The 22,652-nt window shown below is 35.3% G+C and overlaps 2 protein-coding genes and 2 pseudogenes across 6 annotated transcripts; 2 read left to right on the forward strand and 2 right to left on the reverse strand.

Annotated features, from left to right (window-relative positions):
• The first annotated feature begins 3,454 nt into the window (after window positions 1-3,454).
• Window positions 3,455-5,740, forward strand: LOC143541031 (uncharacterized). Its single transcript, XM_077033949.1, has 3 exons — window positions 3,455-3,636; window positions 3,751-4,032; window positions 4,569-5,740. Exons 1-3 carry the CDS (start codon window positions 3,511-3,513, stop codon window positions 5,673-5,675), a joined length of 1,515 nt encoding a protein of 504 aa, XP_076890064.1. The 5' UTR covers window positions 3,455-3,510; the 3' UTR covers window positions 5,676-5,740.
• A 2,941-nt stretch (window positions 5,741-8,681) lies between these two features.
• On the forward strand, window positions 8,682-13,757 carry LOC143541012 (putative methyltransferase PMT6; annotated as a pseudogene). Its single transcript, XR_013136684.1, has 8 exons — window positions 8,682-8,899; window positions 8,991-9,093; window positions 11,114-11,616; window positions 11,709-11,998; window positions 12,496-12,883; window positions 12,965-13,211; window positions 13,279-13,417; window positions 13,529-13,757. The product of XR_013136684.1 is annotated as a putative methyltransferase PMT6 (transcript).
• Window positions 13,758-15,241: 1,484 nt separating this feature from the next.
• Window positions 15,242-16,316, reverse strand: LOC143541032 (transcription factor MYBC1 pseudogene; annotated as a pseudogene). Of its 3 annotated transcripts, none has more exons than XR_013136689.1 (2): window positions 15,552-16,316; window positions 15,242-15,435 (listed from the first exon to the last, which is right to left on the reverse strand). The product of XR_013136689.1 is annotated as a transcription factor MYBC1 pseudogene, transcript variant X3 (transcript). The 3 variants fall into 3 exon arrangements; XR_013136687.1 differs by having other exon boundaries at window positions 15,242-15,438; XR_013136688.1 differs by having other exon boundaries at window positions 15,242-15,438; window positions 15,530-16,316.
• A 2,995-nt stretch (window positions 16,317-19,311) lies between these two features.
• Window positions 19,312-22,652, reverse strand: LOC143541033 (actin-like). Its single transcript, XM_077033951.1, has 4 exons — window positions 22,596-22,652; window positions 22,118-22,511; window positions 19,633-20,246; window positions 19,312-19,549 (listed from the first exon to the last, which is right to left on the reverse strand). The coding sequence occupies exons 1-4, from the start codon at window positions 22,650-22,652 to the stop codon at window positions 19,484-19,486; spliced, it is 1,131 nt and encodes a 376-aa protein (XP_076890066.1). The 3' UTR covers window positions 19,312-19,483.

Below are 22,652 nucleotides of genomic sequence, written 5' to 3' on the forward strand. Positions count from 1 at the left end.
GATGAAGATTAAGCAAGCCTAGAGAAGACGGAAACATAGAGAAACATATATGGAAGGTTAAGAAGGATTCAGGAATGGTTTGGATGAGAAACTTGAAGCCGAATCAAAAAGTGAACAAGACGGGTTACCAAGAAAGTGCCTTTTAGTAAAACGGGCATATACCGGCCTTGAAAATGAGTTACAGGACCCATAATATATGAATTTTGGGTTTTTCGACTAGAAAAATTTGAATATGAGGTTCGTTTAGTTCGCGCGACGAACTGAGGGTGAAAAACGCTTCGCGCTACGTGAACCGACATAAAAACGGGAAAAAGAACCCTAACTGATATATAATCAGTTTTTCAACCTCTTTTCGACATACCACTTGTTCCAGCAGCCAGAGAGGGACCCTAGGACAATTTTGCACCATCCCAAAGCTCCCCGTTCGTCAATTCATCGCATGTTCTCATCCGTTCATCAGATAAGCTAGTCAATTGTCATGTCGATGTTAGGCTAAAATCTTCTTGTTCACTTTAGGCTTGGGTTTTTGTGTAAACTAACTATGATTGGATTCTTTGTGTTTGAATGATTAAGAACTTGATTAAGTTTGCTATTTGATCTTGTTTTACCTTTGCAGTTGATTGTTTAAACAGTTTATGTTTTGGTTATCAACTTGTGCATCAACTACTCGGTTGTGCTCATCAACATTTTGGATTAGATTCTTGTGTTATTGATCCAAAACCGTTATTCATTGCATATCAATTGGTTTTCATAATATAAAACTGGTAGTTAGATAAACCGAGTTCAATTGTGTCAACAATTCGGATAGGGTTTCGCTTGTCATCACAACCAAACTGCTAGGTTTAGTAATTACTGCGCAATCAATTAATTGATCCGTGATTAGTTTGTTATCGCATTACCTGAACCTGAAGTGAATCACCTTTTTCATAATTGTTTACAAGAGTTAAAAGTAATCGTGTGTTACCAATACATCTTTCTAACTGCTTGACATCGTCTGTCCGCTTAGTTAATTAATCTTTTAAAGTCATGAGTCAAACTTGCATTTTCCACTGATTCCCTGTGGAGACGACCTTACTTACTCGTACTAGTTATATGTATTTAAGTTTCATAATACTTGTTTTTGATTTGAGCACGACATATACATTAAATAATGGCGACGGTTTATGATAATAATCGGTCTAGAGTTTAATTTATTTATTTACAAAAGTTAAATCGTAAAAATAAACTTTTTGAAATAAATATTTCTTATTAAAATGGGAACAATTACGACAATTATTACTTTGATTATTATTTACGATAAACAAACTTGTTATCTGTAAGACCCAGACAACTTGGGAGTCTTACAGTTGGTCATCATACCCAAATATTTATAAGTAATATAAAAAACCGTTCCCATTTCTTCAAAAACACGTCTAGAGTTACATGCAGCGGAAAATATTCAAATACAAAACCCAAAACGGGAAATATGCCCAAAACCAGATTTTTTAATACGTCTAATAATGAAAGAAAAGTAAACATTTTGCTTTATTAAATTCTTCGACTAGATATGCCTTCAACCATCCGGGTAGTCTCAAGCACGTTCAAGCGGTAATTCCCAACTCCTCAACCTGAAAATCAATCTAACATACACACAAAGTTAGTTTAAGCTGCGTGAGTTCATGTTTTTATAAACGAGATTTATAAATCAGTTTAAAATTTATAAATATAAAAGTAGTGGAGAAAATCATAAGTTAATAATATAAAATTGTAGAGAAAATAATAACTGAACAAATAAATAATTTTCCTCGGTCAAACACGCAACACGGGCCTCTTCACCCCGAGTCTTCCTTGAATAATATATTTGATCCGGTCGCGGTTTAACAAAACATATCACGTAACACGAGCCTCCTTACCCCGAGTCTTCCTCGAGTAATATATTTGACTCGGTCACGGTTTAACAAAACATAATCACGTAACGCGAGCCTTCTCACCCCGAGCCTTTCTCGAGTAATATATTTGACTCGGTCACGGTTTAACAAAACCTAAACACGTGATACATGCCTCCTCACCACGAGTCTTCCTCGAATAATAATTTTGATCTATTATAATATAAATTATTATAATAGCCATATATATTATATAATTATTCTTAACTAAAAACATATTGATAAATAACTACCTAATCAAACATGTATCACCCGGTCAGTCAAATGACTAAATCAAACCAAGAGGTTGAACAAAAAGAAGGAAACTATGAATAAAATGTTTGAAAACTTCTTTTAAGTTAGCATCACACAATTGTCTTATTTCTCTATCAACATTTTATTATTGATTCCTATATATGACCAAAAGTACTTTAATAGAAATAGCAAAATCAAAGAGATTGCACATATCGTAGGACTAAAAACACAAAAGTCAAAATGGATGGATTCCATCCAACTAGAATTTGTACTAAACATATATAAGTTTGTCAAATCAAAAATATTACAAGAAGCAAAGATATATTATAAGAGAAGGGCAAAAAAGTGAGTATATTGAGAACTCGGTCAAACCCTTTTCTATTAAATAATTGATAAATCTATAATGGACGGATGGTCGTCTACCCCCTATTCATGTTTTGGCATTGACGACATAGATGGTGAAGGAAGAAGAACAATGCCATTATTTGGAGGATGGTCGTACCATTGGTGAATGAACGACTAGTTTTCTTACCGATACGGTTTAGATTTCGGAAACAGAAGAAATGACTTGATGACCAACAAGATTTCGTGCTCAGTTACTTGCGAGGAGCCCAAAATACAACAATAGGTTAAAAAAGTTAGCCAAGTGACTTAAATTTAATTGTTGGAGGCGCTTTTTCAAGTATAATTGTAACGTAGAGATATAACATTGTTTATATGGTTGAACACTTTTGACACCGTTTTATGACAAGAAACCATTTGATGTAAAAATTTAAGAAAATGCAACAAATGATAAATCGTTCAAAATACTAACTTAATCATCATCCAACGTCACTTCTATAAGTACATGATTCTCTTATGATCTTATACATTTTTTTGTCAAAGTACTTATAAATCTTAGCACTTAATATTATCCTTAAAAACATGTATAAAATTTATCCTTTTATTCATGATTTTCACCAAAAAGAAAAGCTTTAATTTTAATTGTTGTTTCATTAATCCTTTGTCACACCCTTTATGATCTAATATCAAGTAGAGAAATAATAATAAATCCAACCACTTTACAAACGGAATCTTTAAATAATAATACCATGCGAAATAAAGCCATTGTTTACCAAGTCCACATGCAACAACACATTCTATAACATAAAATCTAAACCGGCCTCCCTAAATCAATCACACCGTCTATTTCGGCACACCATTTACGAATATCAATTGCTACAAACACCATTTATTCAACAACTAATCCTCATCACTCCAAGCAACACATGATATCTTTTTGGGTTTCTTGGCTTGGGTTCCAGTCGTCCTTCATGATTTAAAGGCGGTTCGTCTCAAATTCATTTGAGAAATGGTGATCGGGTCAACTTTGACAAAGGGTGTTAGAAGAACATGGGAAAATAATAAACCCAAGCTGAAGTATCCTTCATCTGATTCATCAAAAACCAATTCCAGTTTCAGAAAAACAAGTATTCAGGTTTTTTTTTATTAATCTTTAGATAACTTTTGATCATAAATTCATAATGAATTTAAAATATCAAATGGAAAGAACTGGATTTTGGTTTTCTGATGGTGTTTCATTATCTGACAGGGAGATAGTGATTCAGAGGTTACTTCATTCAGTTCGTCCGTGCATGGTTCGACATCTAGTGGAACTTCTTCGACTAGTCGATATAGCAGTGGGATTGAAGGAGGAAAACATTTAAGGAAAACACTTGATAAGTTGAATTCACCAAAAGTGGGTGCTTCCGGGAGCAGTGGACCGTCTAGGAGGAAACTACAGTCTCAGTCAAGGAGCTTGCCAAATGATGGTCCGGCTGCTACACGACATCGATCTCAGGTTGAACCATCAGATGCATCACCTGATCTCCAGGCAAGTCTAAAAATTTGTACATATTTAAGATAATAGATGGAAAGTGGAAACAGGTTTTTGGATGATGTCTAATTTGATCTCCAAAAAGAGTAGGTAAATGCTTGACTTGGAATCAAATTAAATATAGAGAATACTCTTAATGAAAAAATTAATTAATATAATACTAAATGATCACAACTGAAATTGACTACGTAATTATGAATTGATCAAAGATTCGCGCGTCTTTATAGTAAAAAAGAAATAAATCAAATTTATCTTAATGTGGAAAATCATTGATTTCAAAATCTAGCTTTAGACGATGGAATTCGGATCTGACAGTTGTGACAAATTATCCATAGAGCCCGTAACTCCAGACGTGGTCCAAGTTAAGCCATTTTTTTTAACTTGGACCGGTTAACCTGTTTGCCTTTGTCAAGTTGGTCCAGTTATAAGTCAATTATCTCTTAGATCATCTCTGTATCACTACTTCATGCTTACACTTTCTCTAAGCCTATTTTTATTATATGTTTGTCATTGATATCTTTCCCTCTGTGCAGAAACCCGTGCCCAAGTTCACAAGATCCGGTAGTTTAAGATCCCTAAAAGTTGTAAGGAAAAAGAACATAACATCTTCCGAATCAAAGGCGCCTTCTAATGTCAAAGATTTGCACTCAAAGAAAGCTACATTTTCTTCTACTCTAAAGGACTCAAAGTTCCCCAAGCAGGTCGAGCCTCAGGCGGGTGTAAAAGAATATGAAGAAGCAAATTCAGCAGCTAAACTCTGTTCATATGAACATTGTTCTCTTCATGGCCATCATCATCATCATGAGCCCCCAATTAAGCGGTTTTCGTTTCTAAAGCGTCGTTCTTCCAAGGACCAAAAGAACATAAATCCTCAAAATCAGCCCACAGATAAACGGCCCGTTAAGAAAAAAGAAGATAAGCTAAACAAAAAGGTGTATAATAAACACGGAAAGGAAAAAGATGTTGATTACTCTATAGAATTCTATGAAAAAACAAGGCCCGGACCTAGTTTTGAACCAAACAGTGGAAATGGTTTAAACCTGGCTGATATCATGTTTGGTGTCAATGGTAACAACAATGAGACTCAAATGAGCATGTGGCGATTAATTCATCGTCACATGGTGTCTGGTAATATAGAACAACGACTACAAGAAGAAGAAAAACAATCATCTTTAAAGATGCTTGCAATTAAAAACATTGTACGAGAAGCTATTGAAAAGATTATTCTTCCAGAAGACGACGATTCAGAAAAGAATCAAGGGGGTGATCAAGCAGAGCCAGATCAAGTAGATAATGCTCAGTTTAGTGCCAAAAATGATAAACCAAAGGGGTGGAGTTATGTAAAGAAAGTTGTGCTTATGAGGAGGTTTATTACAGAACTAGAAAAGGCGAACAAGAAATTTGGTCCCGACAAGCGTGGACATGTTTTGTTAGCACCCGAGCCAGAACCAGAAGCCGAGATTGTGTCTTTAAGGAGTCAAACAACCGGTGAGAAGAAAGACTCAAATGAATGGATGCTTGATTATGCTTTACAACAGGTTGTTGCTGAACTAGCTCCAACTCAGAAAAGGAAGGTTGCTTTGCTTGTTAAATCTTTTGAGATGATCTCTCCAAAATCCGAGAAAGGGGTAGCCATATGAATCCTTAAGTCCGGTTATCTTTTCTGTGAGCAAGTGTACCTTGGATCTATGTAATTCGACTCGGTTTTGTATGAGGCTTTATAAGTTTTTGCAGACTAAATTATACAACTGAGCTGAACATACACATAATACATCTTTAATATTTTTGTAGCCTCATGATCAATACATTACGTGTTTGCTATGCGTGGCAATTGTTTTGCAACAAATCATTCCTTTTGGAAGTACCTAAATCAAACACTTAAGATTTTCTAAAAAATATGAAAACAAGTATAATTTGGGTCAACTTGATGTAGAAAGGTCAGTGGGAATCTAGGATTTTGTAGTGTTGTTTTTTGAAAATGTTTGATTAATCAATTTCACTTAATTTTCAGATAGGCTAACAATATGTAACATATGAAAATTTTACCCGCAACTTGGCGGTCCGGCACTGAGAAGGTTATTGCAAGTGTGTCTAGTCAATTGAAGGTTATGGGTTAAACTCACCTTAGCCAAACATTTGCAACAAATGAGGAAAAAAAGAAACATAACTCCCACACCAACATTTTTACTGTGGGACTCAAAGTGAAAGCATCACTTTGTATACTCATTGAAATCGCTAGGCTAAAAGTCCAATTATTAACTTTAACCGAAAATACTACTTGGGTTAGAATACACATTTTTTTCTATTGGATTTTATCTAACATTTATTAGCACATCTAATCTTTTTATCACTCCCGACATGTATGAATGAAAGACTCGTATAGTCGTATAGAATATTTATTTTATCAAAAAAACCATCAAACGACCAAGTAAAATAATGACAAAGTTGACTCTTGACTTACAATATACATTCTAGCAACCATCCAACGCTTACGAAAATAAATGTGCAAAGTTCTGGAAGTAGTTTTTGCCTTTTTGGGACCGCCTAATCGGTTGGTATTTAATGGATCTTGACTAGTTGACTTTTATTTATAAGCTAAAACACTATTAAACCTTAATAGTTAAGTCATGGAGTTTACATTTGCGCTTCTTAATTTTATATAGGCGCCAAATCAACTACTTTACTCCATTTCATTTCACCTCAACCTAAGGAAATTGTTTAACCCTTATTTACCTCTATCTATTTAATGTAAAGTTGATTCTTAAATAATTGTGTGTGTGTAAGATTTTAAAGTCCGTTAACATTTTAACTCATATTGCATTTAACGCCCCTTAACCCATGAAGGGAATGATATGCCACTCGTTAACCTTGCCAACTCAACTTTAACACCTTGGACGTTAAAATATACCTCTTGACCTAATGGTTATACAACACTAACCGCATGTTACACAACACTAGTAATGCAACATGGTGTCATAAATAAAGTTGTCTGAATTGAAATCACTAGGGGTCATGGTCGGGTTACTAGTTACCTCTCACTTATTGTACGTGTTGAACCAAACTATAACCGAACACTTTAGCATAAAATAAGTTATAACCGATCGGTTCTTGTTAATGTCTAAGCATCCATAGGACCTCATACCAAAATGTTTTCGATAATCTTTTGCTACTAGGTTGCTTTGATATATTTGGCTATTTCGGTTAGCCCGTGAATTATAATCGTAACTGACCATCATAACCAGGGAGAATGGTTAACTGGATGGTTGGTTATACGTTCAGTCTATTATACATATTAGTTTGATTTTTTTTATTCATTAAGTTACGACACGAATATTTATTTAACTTTTTTGCAAGGGAACTTTTATTATAAGGTGGATTGTTTCTTTTATTACTCTCACAAGATATATCTATATTATTATATGTAATATACCATTAATGGACAACTTAAGACATTTATTTTAAGTAATTTAAAACATTCATTATCTTAGGTATAACATTTAATAGAGGCAAAAATATCATTGTTACATTAAATCTCACATACATTGAAATTTTAACAAAATAATTACAATTTTCATTCCTTAAAGTTACAACATTGTTCCTTAATATTTTACTTATATATTCTTTTATTTATTTTTACTTTTAACCCAATTACCCCCCATGATTTTTAAACGGTCATAACATTTCATACTTTTATATAATTTAAAATAAATGACATCATAAAAACGAGCATTTTATTATCTTTAATTTGAGTATGATATTGCTATAGTTTTTGAAGTAAAAAAACATTGTATATAGAAGTGTTTGCGATTTGGTTTTGATGGTTTTAAATTAAACCATGAGCCAACTTTACACTTTTTTTTTTGTCGTCGAAAACTGAAACTGAACTGCTTAAAATTAAAACCCAACTAAACCGAACAATTACCAATGATTAGGTTCCGATATAGTTTGTACTACGATAATAAATTGAGTTTAAAATAAGAATAATTAATCTACCTATACATGCACTTCAAACTAAACACCAACTAATACGTTACTTAGGATAATCATAATACGAACAAAAATAATTTTGGTCACATAAATAATAAACCTTATTAGCATAAATAGAAGACGAAATCATAACAAGAACAAATATTACAAAAAAAAATCATACTTGAAATTTGGCAAAATTAAAGTTGTAATAGATGAGTTACTTGTATTAAATAAAACTTTGTTTTAAATATATTGCAACTATATCTAATATGTATTATAAACATATCTGATATTTAATAAGTAAATAATTAACATTTTAATATGTACGATCAGCTCCGGTTCAACCATATAACCAAACTGATGAACAATCTCATAGTGTCGAACGGATAATGAATGCTCATAAATTTGTTACATGGTTACCAAAATATATGTTTTCCGCTGCGAGCACCCATCTATTTTAAGAAAATACAAAAACTATGAAACACGTATGTTTGAAAATTCTAGAACCCAAACGGCGGTCTAAACAAAAGCCACTAGAAGAATATTGAAGCCGTTACTTCTGCGTGGAAGACAAGGATCAAACCCTACAATAACCCCTATATAATAATTCACACTTACTTTTTTCATCCACAATAATAATAAATTCTAAACAACAATTTCGATCAACTCAGCAACTAATGGCTGGCCTGCAACAATTCTACTTCTTCCCTACAGATTTCCTTGACACAATAAGAGACCACCCAACTGTTCCTCTTGCCGACGCTAAGGAACACGATAGTAAGTCGACGATCACTGTCGAGAAATCAAAGGGTAATTACAAGAAGGTGAAGATTTCTAGTGACTCATTGCCAGGAAGGGTGGTTCCTCTCAATAAGCGGAAGAAGAAAGCCCAAGTGTAAATCGTCTATTTTCGTTATCCGGTTAATTTTGATTTGCCTTTGTACAGTATTTCGTGTTTTTTGAGTCCGATTTTTGCATAATTTTAGGGTATTACTTGCCTCTCTATTTGATATGTTACAAAAAATGACATTGTTTATGAAAAGTAATTCGTTTAAACTTGATGGGATTTTGGGTCGATTTAAATGCCATGTTAGTTTGACTAAGAATTAAACTCAAACGTGTGTTCACGTTATTGTACAACTTATTAAATATTAACTACTAATGGTGTTAAGAACTAACACAAGCACCAAGAATAAGATGCTCTAATTGTGAATTAAACTAGGATTAACATATTGGATTTGCCTTTACATACATTTTGAAATTTTTATCATGTCATGTAGTCTTAATATTGTATCACAAAAGCAAGGTCTAAAGTTTTGCAGCACCTACACATAATCATGTGCTACTCATTTTAGTTTTAGATGTCTAAATGATCGGTTTGTAATAAATAATCAACACATCTCAAAACCTTTTTTAGTGGAATCGATTCTTTGTTGTCCGGTTAGTTACATGCCACTATATTGTAATGGTAAAAAATAAAAAAAATAAAAAGAAAAAAAATCTCAAAAGCTACAAAAGTAAAGTCCAAAGTATGATGATTAACAGAAGTAAGATGGGAATACATTAAACGACAAATCCGTGACTAATCCATCTTGAAAGTTAAAGTGAGCTAAGCTCACTGAACAATGGGGTTCAGAAACACCTTTGGTTAGCGGGGGTCAAGGGCGGCAACCCCTAGCTTGGTTGTTTAGAGTTGGTTGAAATTGATCATCATGACCAACTTTGTTCTTCGATACCAAAAGTGATTTGAAGAATTGCATTTGGTCTTCATAACCAAATTTGGTGATCAAAACTAATCTTGGTCTTTGATACCAAAGTTGGTGAATCTACAGGAGTGTCTCTGAGAATCCCTAAAATTTCGGGGCCTAGGGCAAAAATGATATGCTAAAACATGAATTTAATTAATAACTCGTATATTATTTATGTAGTTGTGATAACAATAAACCAAATAAAATTATTGTAGCAAAATGATCTAATTTATATACTTAAAAGAATCGTGAACCTCTCATAGCATTATTGAAAGCAAAGGTCTCGATCAACCTTTTGTAATCCATACTCTCTAATATATCGTTCTTAATAGCAATAATGATCTAAATATGCTATGGTAATGGTAAAATTATGATTTAAATGGATAAATAGCATGTAACTAAATAAATAATCTAACATTAAAAAAAACAACTTTATTTCCATACAATTTGGATTTCATTTATATGGTAATATAGCCATTTTGTGTAAAAAAGGGTTATAAACATGGCATGGAATCAAACTTATTTCTAACAAGTTTATTTGATAATATATCCATTTTGAGCATTTGAGATAATATTTTTCCCACTTCACTATCTTACAATCTGTTGTTGTATTTATCAAAAAGAAATCTATACACATAATATATAAAATATATATATATATATATATTATAAAAAGTTTTGGGTCTCAGGCATTGTGCCATAGCCCTCCTCACGTCTTCCTTGGGCCGAGCCTACACTGAACATAACGAACTTTGGTCTTCAATATTATTGTCGCCGCCACAGCATTTTGCAAAGCTTTCTACCAGTAAATAACTAAAGTTAGATAAAAATATAAATTATAATATTATAAAAGTTGTCATGTTTTCTTCTTTTTCATTAAAACCAGATCTGCACCCAATGCGATAGTTTGAAGTGACGGAACTCCTCTGCCGACAGACACTCTTCTTCTGATTCCGACATAAATTCCGATGAGGATTTAACCAGACTTCTTGAGATCCCAATTCAAATGGGTGGGTTTTCGTTATCGAAATCCGCCCTGGATTTGAAGTCAGGCCAAACCATATTACTCTTTCTTCTACTCATCGTTGCTTCATTCTACACCGGAACCTTCTTCGGCCGGAAACACATCCCTTTACGTATACCAGTCCACTTCCAATTCTTCATCACCAGGTACCCTTTTTACCAATTACTCTTACTCTAGGGTTACGATTATTACTAGGTTTTTCTTTGTACCATGATGTTCCTGTTTGCTAGCTTAAACCATCTCTAGATCTGATTTTCTGTAATATCCAAGTGTGCTGTGTTCAAAAGATTCAAACTTTATGTGTACTTGTTAGAGATTTACAGTATGTCATAATTAGGATTTATTCGTGTTGCTCACGAGCCCGAGTCAGGTTTCTTTATCCCTCCGTTGTAATTACAAGACTGATTATTCTCGTGTGCTTGCAGGCAATGCTGCATTTAGTAATATAGTTGCTCTTACTTATCGCGAATCGCCAATCGTGATTCCCGAAACCGGGATGAACATATGCCATATAGAGTTCAATGAGCATATTCCTTGTCATGATCATTCATACATCAGTGAGTTACTACCAAAGTTAGATCTTTCCAAGAGAGAGGATTTAGAGAGGCATTGCCCCCCGTTAGAAAGACAGTTGTTTTGCTTGATACCGCCACCGAATGATTATAAAATACCGGTGAGGTGGCCGACTAGTAGAGACTATGTGTGGAGGAGTAATGTGAATCATACACATCTTGCTGAAGTCAAAGGCGGGCAAAATTGGGTGCATGAGAAAGGTCAGTTGTGGTGGTTTCCGGGGGGCGGTACACATTTTAAACACGGTGCTACTGAATATATTGAGAGGTACAATCTGTGGTTTCTTTAATTAAGTTTTTGATCTGCACATGTCAACCTGCATAATTTGAGTTTGATAAATCAGTTGTTAATTAATGCAGATTAGGGAACATGACTACCAATGAGACTGGTGATCTTCGTTCATCTGGGGTTTATCAAGTTCTTGATGTTGGTTGCGGGGTCGCAAGTTTTTCTGCTTATCTTTTACCATTAAATATTCAAACCATGTCATTTGCTCCAAAAGATGGTCACGAAAATCAAATTCAGTTTGCTTTAGAACGTGGAATCGGTGCTATGATATCTGCTTTAGCTACAAAACAGCTACCCTACCCGAGCAACTCGTTTGAAATGGTCCACTGTTCAAGATGTCGTGTTGATTGGCATGAAAACGGTAATATTAGGGGTGTGCATGGTCGGTTTTGGACTCAAATCGAACCAAAAATTGAAATTTTTGGTTTTTGAGTTTTTGCAAACCGTTCATTTTCGGTTTTGGTTTTATCATTTGGGCTTGAAATTTTTGGGCCAAAAATAATGAATTTTGGCCCAAATAGTTTCGTCGTTTAATGATTAATTGATTATTATATATTTGGGCTAAAATATTTGAATTACACTATTTATCAAATTTTTATAAATTAGTTTAACATTCAAAATCAAAAATGAAAATCCATACATTCGGTTAGGATTTAAATTACATGCGAAACTCAAACCGATCTGAAATTTTGGTTTTTACGGAAACATAAAACCAAACCGAGTGTTCTTGTTTGTGTTTGGTTATTTTGGTTTCATGTACACAGTACACTAATAATTTGCGTTTATCCCCCGACTTTTTGACCAATATATCGAGCAAATTTGGAATCCTAATTTTTTTTTTTCAAACAATATGTGCAGATGGGATTCTTTTAAAAGAAGTCAACCAACTGCTTCGACCAAATGGTTATTTTGTATATTCAGCTCCTCCAGCTTACAGAAAGGACAAAGATTTTCCATTGATTTGGAAGAAACTGGTGAATATAACTTCTGGAATGTGCTGGAAGCTTATTGCTAGGAAAGTTCAAACAGCAATATGGATAAAAGACGCCAGTCAATCTTGTCTTGAAAATAATGCAGAGAAAAAGCTTGTGAGTATTTGTGATTCTGTGAATGAATAATAATACACCCTCATGGAAAACACCATTGAGGAACTGCGTTACACCTGCTACCACAAGTTCTGTGTCTCAGAAACTACCTCCTATACCTCATCGTCATTCGGTTTATCTAGAAAGTCTCAATAATATAGGTTTGTTAATATCTTACTAATAATATAAATAATCAAACTGCACATCCTTGTGATTGATGAAACATATTATGGTGGCTTTAGGTGTCACTCAAGAAATGTTTCTAAAGGATACGCTTTATTGGCAAGATCAAGTTCGTGATTACTGGAGGTTGATGAATGCTGACGAGGCATCGATTAGAAATGTTATGGACATGAATGCCCTTTATGGTGGATTTGCAGTTGCTTTTGATACTTGGCCTGTTTGGGTGATGAATGTGGTCCCCGCTACAATGAACGATACTTTATCTGCTATATATTCCCGGGGCCTTGTTGGCACCTTTCATGACTGGTGAGTCACAAATGAACTAAATCTAATATACCACCTTAATTGCTCATAATAATAACCTTATCTGTAGGTGTGAACCGTTTTCATCATATCCACGAACATATGATTTGTTGCACGCGAATCATCTTTTCACTCATTATAAAAACCAAGATGGTGGTTGCTTGTTGGAGGATATCATGCTCGAGATGGACCGCCTTATACGACCTCAGGTAACCTTTTATTTCCTGTTTTGGTAGTTTTTTCCTGTTAAAATTACCTATTTACCCCTTATGATAGCTACATATGAAATAATATAACACTTTGGGACCTCATTTACACAGGGTTTTGTGATTATAAGAGACAATGAATCTGTTCTATCAAGAATAAGGGATCTTGGACCAAAGTTTCTTTGGGATATTACTTCACATGCACTAGAAAATGGACAAGGGGGTTCACAACCAGTTTTGATTTGCCAAAAGAAGTTTTGGGCGATCGTTTAATATTATGTATACGCAGACTCGATTGATTTTGTTTGTTCATTGTATATCTTGTGGGATAAATTACTATGAAAATGGAGGTCATTTTAAGTTATAACCATGTAATATAGGAAGAGCTTATGTATAACAATGTAGTTACTTTTATTTATGGAAATCTAGTGTAAAACTCACTCTGGTCATACAAGAACTTGTCACTATTTCATGTTTTTTAACAAGAGGAATCGATTGGCGTTAAGCTCGAGTCCTTGCTCCTTGAATATCCATCAACATTTCCTACTTAAGATCCCTCGTGTACTCGTGTGTCTGAAAAAGTATTTAAGATCTTGCTGATAAGAGCAAAGGTTGAATCTTGATTTATAGTTGATCATATCTTGTTAGCTAATGAGGAGTTAAAGGGACCCGGGGGGGGGGGGTACGTATTTGATTCTAAAGGATTATATTTGTAATAATCAACTAAGAGGTTAGTTAAGTTGATATTAACGACTTCGAAGGAACAAACAACATCATTATCAAAAACTTTGACAACTCTCTCTCAAACAACCACCTTGTATCAACCGTCTGAATCTTATGTCATTGTAAACCAAATACTTAGAGACACTCATGCCTTTGCAAAAATGAAGATAAGGCAAGCTCATCAATTCTCAGTCAACACTCTCTTAATTCAAACATGTCAGTTTCAACTAGATCGAACATTATAATTCCAACAAGATTGCCGCACTGATGAATGATAATAAGTTGCGCATACTTATGGGACTTGTAGTAATAATACTCTGAAAAGGTTTATCTGCTAAAGTAGTTGATAAGATAACGAGGGGGAATATTTTTGGTGTGTCAAGACACAAATGCAAGAATAAACAATTGTTTTCAGTTGAGTTGGATAAAAATGAAGATGAAATAATAGAGTATGTGGCCAACCAGAATCACACCTATCAATACATGCTACCATCCTTTTCAACAATAAAGGTTGTGGCTTTTGTGGGTACTCATTGTCCACCAGTGGATGTTAACACAATGAAAGTTATGGCTGCACTGCCCAACAGTCGATGTTAATACAACTTAAGTGTAGTGATATCCTTATGGTCAAGAATTAGGTAGTCAAGAGTGTATTTTGTGCTTGCTAGATCCTGAAGGACTACACTAGTAATAACCAACTAACAGATTAGTAATTAGCTGGAAGGACTATACTTAACCAGTTAATCTTTCTCTATCATATCTTGACCCATGTAACATATTTTAACATAACATAATAATAGTGTATAATATTTTATTGTGATTATAACCTCAAAGATCAGTTCCAAAGAGTACAAAAACCCAAAATTTGCCATAATTTTGCTCTTGGGTAACCAAAGTTCTTGTATAAATCTCTCTTTGATCATACAAGAACTTTGTAAATAATTTCAGTTTTTATGCTCTTCAACAAGAGGAATCAAGTATTCAAGATCTTTTGAATGCTGATAAAAGCAAAGGATGAATCTTGATTTATACTTGATTATATGTTGTTCCTGGTTAGATTTTAACATAACATAACATAACATATATTATATTAGTATATAATATTTTTATTGCAATTATAACCTCAAAGATCAGTTCCAAAGAGTCTCTACAGAAACCCAAAATTTACACAAGGCAAACATCATCTTTTCACATCTTCATATGTATCATCATCATCATCATCATCATCACTCGCCTTCCTGATCATCAACAAGGCCATCTCAGTCCAATAAGAACGCCTCAAATCGTCATTGCAGCATCTACTGTAATAATCTAAATCACAAGTAAAACGAATAACCTTTCAGGATTAATATCATCTAACAACTTAAGCCCAATTTCATAAACACAATACACATAACAAAAATCAACAAATTACCCAAATTCAATCATCCCCAACCGGGAACAAAGTCAGCACCCTTTTCTCATTCGCAGGCTGCGGATCATCCACATAACCATTCCGAATTGGAGTCCCTACCATATGCACCGGCTGCCTACTCAAAAACGTCGACCCAAACTGCCGCTGGAACTGATGCGCCATCTGCTGCTGGTGATGCTGCTGCTGAAGCGCCGCCGCTGGCATATACGGCAAAAAACTATCCGAACCCGGAATCGACTGATGCAGAAAATGAGGCGGCACCGGGGAACTCGCAAACAACCGATCCGTGGCCGAATCCCCACCTGACCCAAACCCGCCTCCACCGTTCCCACCGGACGACAACCCCTGCATCCGTTTCAAGTAAAGCCTATACTTTTGCAGATGACTCGCCACGTTTTCTCGGGTCAACCCGTCAACACTCATGAGCTGCATTATTGTTTTCGGAACCGCGTGTTTGATCCCCAATTGAGCCACGGCATCCACGAACCGCTTGTGGAGCTGTGGGGTCCAAACTAAACGCGGTCGTTTAAGGGTTCGAGCCGGCTCGTCGCCGCCGAGCTCAGACGAGTCGAACTCAGCCGAATTGGGTTGAGACGATGGCGTTTGGGACAAGGGTTGTTGTTGAATATTATTACTAGGGTTCCAGATATCGAAAGCAGCGGCGAGATCAGGGGTGATTAGGGTTTGGGATAAGGGTATGAGTTCTTCGGGTTTAGGGAGCTGGGAGTCCCACTGGGAGAACCAATTGGATCCGTCTTCTTTCATGTTATCAATCTATCTGATGATTGAATTCAAGATTTGGTTTTTAAGGTTATGATTGATTATATTATTATGTAAAGTAAAGATTTGATGAGAGAGAGAGAGAGTGGGGTTGCAGGCTTCGAGGTGGATTTTGCTTATTATATATAACTTGTCATATTCTCTCACCTTATTCATTTCTACTTTTAATACCAATTATGTGAGATCTGGTAACTGTCGTTTCAAACTTGGAATCATAATAATATCATCAAGTCAAGAATAACAATATCTTTATTATTTGATAAAACTACAGGCAGGAGGATAATACTAAATCATATTGGATTTCTTGTTTTTCGTTCCTTTGCTATTGGTTAATGGTTAGATATGATGGGGGCTTGGATTAAAAAAGCTTGAGGTGAAAAAAAGCGAAGAGGTCCTCAGCCGAGGCGAAAAGCAAAAAGCGTAAAAGCGAACATTTTTTGAACACGAAGCGACCATATGTTAAAAAATATTTAATTATTTATAAGCTATATATTATATACAAACCACATTATAATATATATTAAACGTCTAAAATATCAACATATATATATATATCTCAAAATTTCAAAAGTAGTGTAGAACAATTTTTCGAGTACCACATTAATCGTTCAAAATACAAAAGTAGCATAGAAACAAGTTATCAAGTACCAAATTACTCGAAAGTGTTTTCAAAAGAACACAACTTAAAAATGTTTAAGCTTTTAAAAGTTTATTGTCAAATGTGAAAAGTCTAGAAATGGTTAATTATAAAGGTTATGTTGAAAATGAGCTAACTGGTCGCTTTTTGTACATAAAGCCTTCGCCTCCTCGCTTTCTCGCTTCGCACAAAAGCGCAAAAAACGTTCGCTTTTTGCACAAGCTTCACCTTGGGTAAGCAAAAGCGTTGAGGTGCTCGCCTTGGATCGCTTCTCGCCTCACCTCGCCTTAAGCGCGCTTTTTTAAACCAAGGGTGGGGGACATCGAAGCCCCCCACAGTACCACATAGGCATCGGGGACTTTGTAGCTCTTCTTCATAATGCCCTGTTATGGTTTAAAGCCCATTGGGCGTCCCATTATATATATATATATATATATATATATATATATATATATATATATATAAACGAGTTTTCTACCCGACGCGTTGCGCCGGGCAGGCTGGTAAAACTCGGGCGGTGGTAAAACCTAAGCATTGAGGCGGTAAGTCAATGCGAATTTGGTCGATTTTGGTTACGTGCGTTTTGTGCCGGTACAAAAACTAAAAAAAAAACACAAAAGTTATAAATATTAAGGACCAATGAGGCAGCGCCGGTCAGTAAAACTCAAGCGTTGGTAAAACCCGACCGTTGTTGATCCCGGACGTTAAGGCGATCAGTCTATGCAAATTTGGGCTGTTACCGCCAAATTCATTACGAAACCGACACTAAAACAAAAAAAAAATCGACATTTGGTTGGTTCTCGTTACTATAGTGAAACTAAAACAAAACAATAACAAAAAAATCAAAAAAAAAAAAAATTTCCACCACTAAGGTGCCGTAAAATGGCCCAATAGGGTCCTTGCGGCACCAAAGTTCTAAATTATATATAATTATAATATATATATATATATATATATATATATGTGCGTATGAGAGGAAGAGAGTGAGAGAAACAACTGAAGGTGCTGGTTGTTGCTTCTCTCCCCCCCCCCCCCCCCCACGCCCGCACGCCCATGATGGTGTACAGCGTCATCACGCCCCATAGCGAGGGGTCTTAGTAACAAGTTTACTCGTGCAATAAATTTTGTTTTTGATATAGAATATATCATTTTACTTTTATTATTATAAAACAAAATATATATAAAAATATGGTATGGGTCTTCTTTTCTAAGTTCTAACTACGATCTTTCCTTCCTTTGGTGTACTAATTTAATGTGTTAAAACCTTTTATCACCATTGATTTTGCTTGTTACATTGGCCACACGACAAAAAAACTGTAATTGTCACAAGCCACTCATTTTAACCCTTGGCCACTCCATTCTAGTCATTAACATGTGTCACCTAACAACCATGGTCTTTAAATCTCATTGTCTATCCACACAGGTTGATTTGACTTCGAGATCTACTGTTGCAAACGACACCTCGAGCCTTTCCAATTCCTGGGATTAGATATGAATATATAAGTGGAACCACATTCTTATACTTCCTTCAATGTGAATAGGTGATAAGTCGATGGCAACCGCATGATCTGGTGCCCATGCCTAACTAGTGCACATAGTTTTGGTTTTCGCCTCGAAGTAATTTTTCGGGTTACATAAACGTTTAATTAATCTCTTTTGCATCAAATTGATGTAGCAAGCCAACCATGGGTAAGTTATTTAAGAAAAGAAGAAAAAGAAAAAAAGAAACTTGTTGAGTTTCATGGTATTTGGAAGTGACTTGTTGAGTTTATTGGTTTTTAGGTTTTTGAGTGATTCAATTGGGGTTTTATGGTGGCATGGTAATAGGGTTGTTCACAAGCTAAGTCGAGCTAGGGCCAACACCGAGCTTGAGCTAGGCTCGGATTTTAAACCGAGCCATAACGTTACTGGTTAAAAAGGCTTGACCGAAGAGGGTGCGAGTAAAAAGGGATTGGAGCTAAGTAACTTTTTCGTTTTCTTACTAAAAGGGTAAAGTAGTCATTTTCATAAAAACTTGACAGGAACTCATATGTGTTATTAATGGTGAACATTGTACACCATATGGCATATCTATAGTTTCTGTAAAGGAAAATCAATAATAATACGATGTTTTTGTTCCGTTAACCTATTTTGGTCCTTTACAAACAAGCATCAGTTTACGCACCCTCAAAGATCACATACAGTCCGAAAATGAAAATAAAAACTAACCCTAGTCATCAAAGTTTACAAGCAGGAACAGTTTCAATATTAGCAGAACATTTCAAAATCGAATTACAATAAACCGAAACTGCTACAAGTAATTCATTCACAGAAACAAATCCTTACAGCGTTGGTACATTATTCAAACAAAAAACACGACATGTTGATCGCTTACCAAAAACTACTTAACTATTCCAAACATTTGTGAAATTATTCCTTTACTACTTTTCCCATGATTAAAACAATGAATGAATGCAGATAACTAGAAAACAATGTCCCCTTAATACTACCATTTCTCTTACCTCTTTCTCCATGATTAAAAACATTTCCTGTGCACAATCGACGGCCCAGATTCATCATACTCAGCCTTCGCGATCCACATCTGCGACAAAAACAACCATTATATTCACTTGCATTTACAAATAAAACATAAGTCAAAAAAGAAAAAACAAAAATATAACCCACCTGCTGGAAAGTGCTGAGCGATGCCAAAATCGACCCTCCGATCCACACACTATACTTCCTCTCAGGTGGGGCCACCACCTTAATCTTCATGCTGCTTGGGGCTAACGCGGTAATTTCCTTACTCATTCTATCAGCAATACCCGGGAACATAGTTGTACCACCACTAAGCACAATGTTTCCATATAAATCTTTCCTAATATCCACGTCACACTTCATGATAGAATTATATGTTGTTTCATGAATACCCGCAGCTTCCATTCCAATCATAGACGGTTGGAAAAGAACCTCAGGACATCTGAACCGTTCAGCACCGATTGTGATCACTTGCCCATCGGGTAACTCATAGCTCTTTTCAACTGCAGAGCTGGTTTTGGCGGTTTCTAGTTCTTGTTCATAATCGAGTGCAATGTAAGCCAGTTTCTCTTTCATGTCTCTCACGATTTCCCGTTCAGCACTTGTTGTGAATGAGTAACCTCGTTCGGTAAGGATTTTCATTAATGCGTCAGTCAGATCGCGACCTGCGAGGTCCAAACGCAAGATGGCATGTGGGAGTGCATACCCTTCGTAAATTGGGACCGTGTGACTCACACCATCTCCAGAATCCAGCACAATACCTATAAATATGAACAAAAGTGAGCCAAAAGAATGCACATTTTTGTAAACGGGCCATTATTTGGTTGAATAGAACAGGTAGGGTCAGCCGGTCAAATGGGCCACAAAATCTCTAAAAGAATGTACAAATAACGGATGCCAATTTGAACCATTTGAGATGAAACGAAACCCAGATTGACACGTTTACAAGTACACGGGTTGAACTAAAATACCATAAAACAGAAAGAATTCCCATTTTTGTAAAACGAGAGTCGAATTGAACAGGCCGAGTCAAATGACCCACAAAATCTTTTATGAAAGATGCATAAATAACTAATTCCCATTTGAGCTGTTTGAGTTACAAAAAACACAAAAATAACCCAAAGAATCCACATTTGTGAAAAATGGGCCATTTTTCAGTCAAATTGAACAGGCAGAGTCAAATAAGCCACAAGATCTTTGAAATTATACAAATAACTAATTCCCATTTGAACGTTTTGTGATGAAACGAAGCCCAGATTAGCCCGTTTACACTTTACACTTTACTACTAAACGGGTTGAAACTAAAATGCATAAAAGTGAGCCATATAATCCTTTTCTTTCTAAAACAGGTCATATTTTAGTAGACGAACATGCTGAATCAACTGAACCACAAAATATTTAAAAAAATATATAAAGAATTAATTCTAATTTGAATCATTTGAGATAAACAAAACAAAGATTGGCACACTCACAAGTAAATGAGTCAAAACAAAAACACACAAAAAAATCCACTCTTTTTTGTAAAACGGGTCATTTTTAGTCAAATCAAACAGGCAAAGTCAAATGACCCACAAATCTTTTAGAAAGATACATAAATAACTAATTCCAATTTGAACCATTTGAGATGAAACAAAACAAAGATTGGCTCACTCACAATAATGATTCAAAACAAAAATGCACAAAAAATCCATGATCATGAATAGCCGAATCGAACAGGCAGAGTCAAATGACCTAACAAATCTTTCAGAAAATACATAAATAGCCAATTCCCGATTGAACTGTCTGAGATGAAATGAAGCAGAGATTGACACTTAAGTAAGCAGGTTGAAACTCAAATACACAAAGATAAGCCAAAAGAATTCACATTTTTGTAAAATGGGTCATTTTTAGTCAAACCGAACCAGCTGAGTCAAATGACCCCCCAATCTTTGAAGACATATAAATAACTAATTCCCATTTGAAACGTTTGAGATGAAATGAAACCCAGATTGGCCTGTTTACAATTAAACGGGCTGAAACTATAATACACAATAAGCCAAAAGAATCCACATTTTTGTAAAATGGGTCACTTTTCAGTTGAATCGAACAGGTGGAGTCAAATGACCCACAAAATCTTTAGAAAGATATATAAAACTAATTCCCATTTGAACCTTTTGAAATGAAAAGAAAGCAAGAAACCCATATTGACCCGTTTACAAGTAACGGGTTGAAACTAAATTAGTCAGAAGAATCGACATTTATGTAAAATGAGTCATTCTTTAGTCAAATCACACAGGATCCACAAAATCTTTAAAATTATATACAAATAACTAATTCCCATTTGACCCGTTTGAGATGAAACGAAACCTAGATAGGTCTGTTTACAAGTAAATGGGTTGAAACTAAAATGCACAAGCATAAGCCAAAAGAATCCTCATGTTTGTAAAACTCGTCATTCTTTAGTAATCTTTAATCGAATCAAACATGAAACATGCTCAGACAAATGACCCACAAAATCTTTAAAAAGCATATAAATAACTAATTCCCATTTAACCGTTTGAGATTTAACAAAACACAGATTGGCCCGTTTACAACCAAATGGGTCACAATCACTACCTCTAGTTTTTATGTAACAAGTAGATAAGAAACTAACCAGTCGTACGGCCACTGGCATAGAGTGAAAGAACAGCCTGAATAGCCACATACATAGCGGGAGCATTAAACGTCTCAAACATGATCTGAGTCATTTTTTCACGATTGGCTTTCGGATTAAGCGGAGCTTCAGTAAGAAGAACCGGGTGTTCTTCTGGAGCCACACGGAGCTCATTGTAGAACGTATGATGCCAAATCTTCTCCATGTCATCCCAGTTATTCACAATCCCGTGCTCAATCGGGTATTTCAAAGTAAGAATACCTCTTTTGGATTGGGCCTCATCCCCGACATATGCATCTTTCTGGCCCATTCCCACCATGACTCCAGTGTGACGTGGACGCCCAACAATACTCGGGAACACGGCTCTCGGTGCATCGTCACCAGCAAATCCAGCCTTGAAAATAATGAAATCACAAAATAAGATCAAGATTAATATTATTATGATTATTGAAAAAGTGTGAAAATGTGTTTATACTACCTTGACCATTCCAGTTCCATTGTCACAAACAAGGGGTTGAATATCTTCATCCGCCAT

The sequence above is a fragment of the Bidens hawaiensis genome, unplaced genomic scaffold, assembly GCF_021521415.1.
Source record: "Bidens hawaiensis isolate Kalapana, Puna unplaced genomic scaffold, B.hawaiensis_p1.1 tig00012466_1, whole genome shotgun sequence".
In the NCBI taxonomy this organism is placed as follows: domain Eukaryota; kingdom Viridiplantae; phylum Streptophyta; class Magnoliopsida; order Asterales; family Asteraceae; genus Bidens; species Bidens hawaiensis.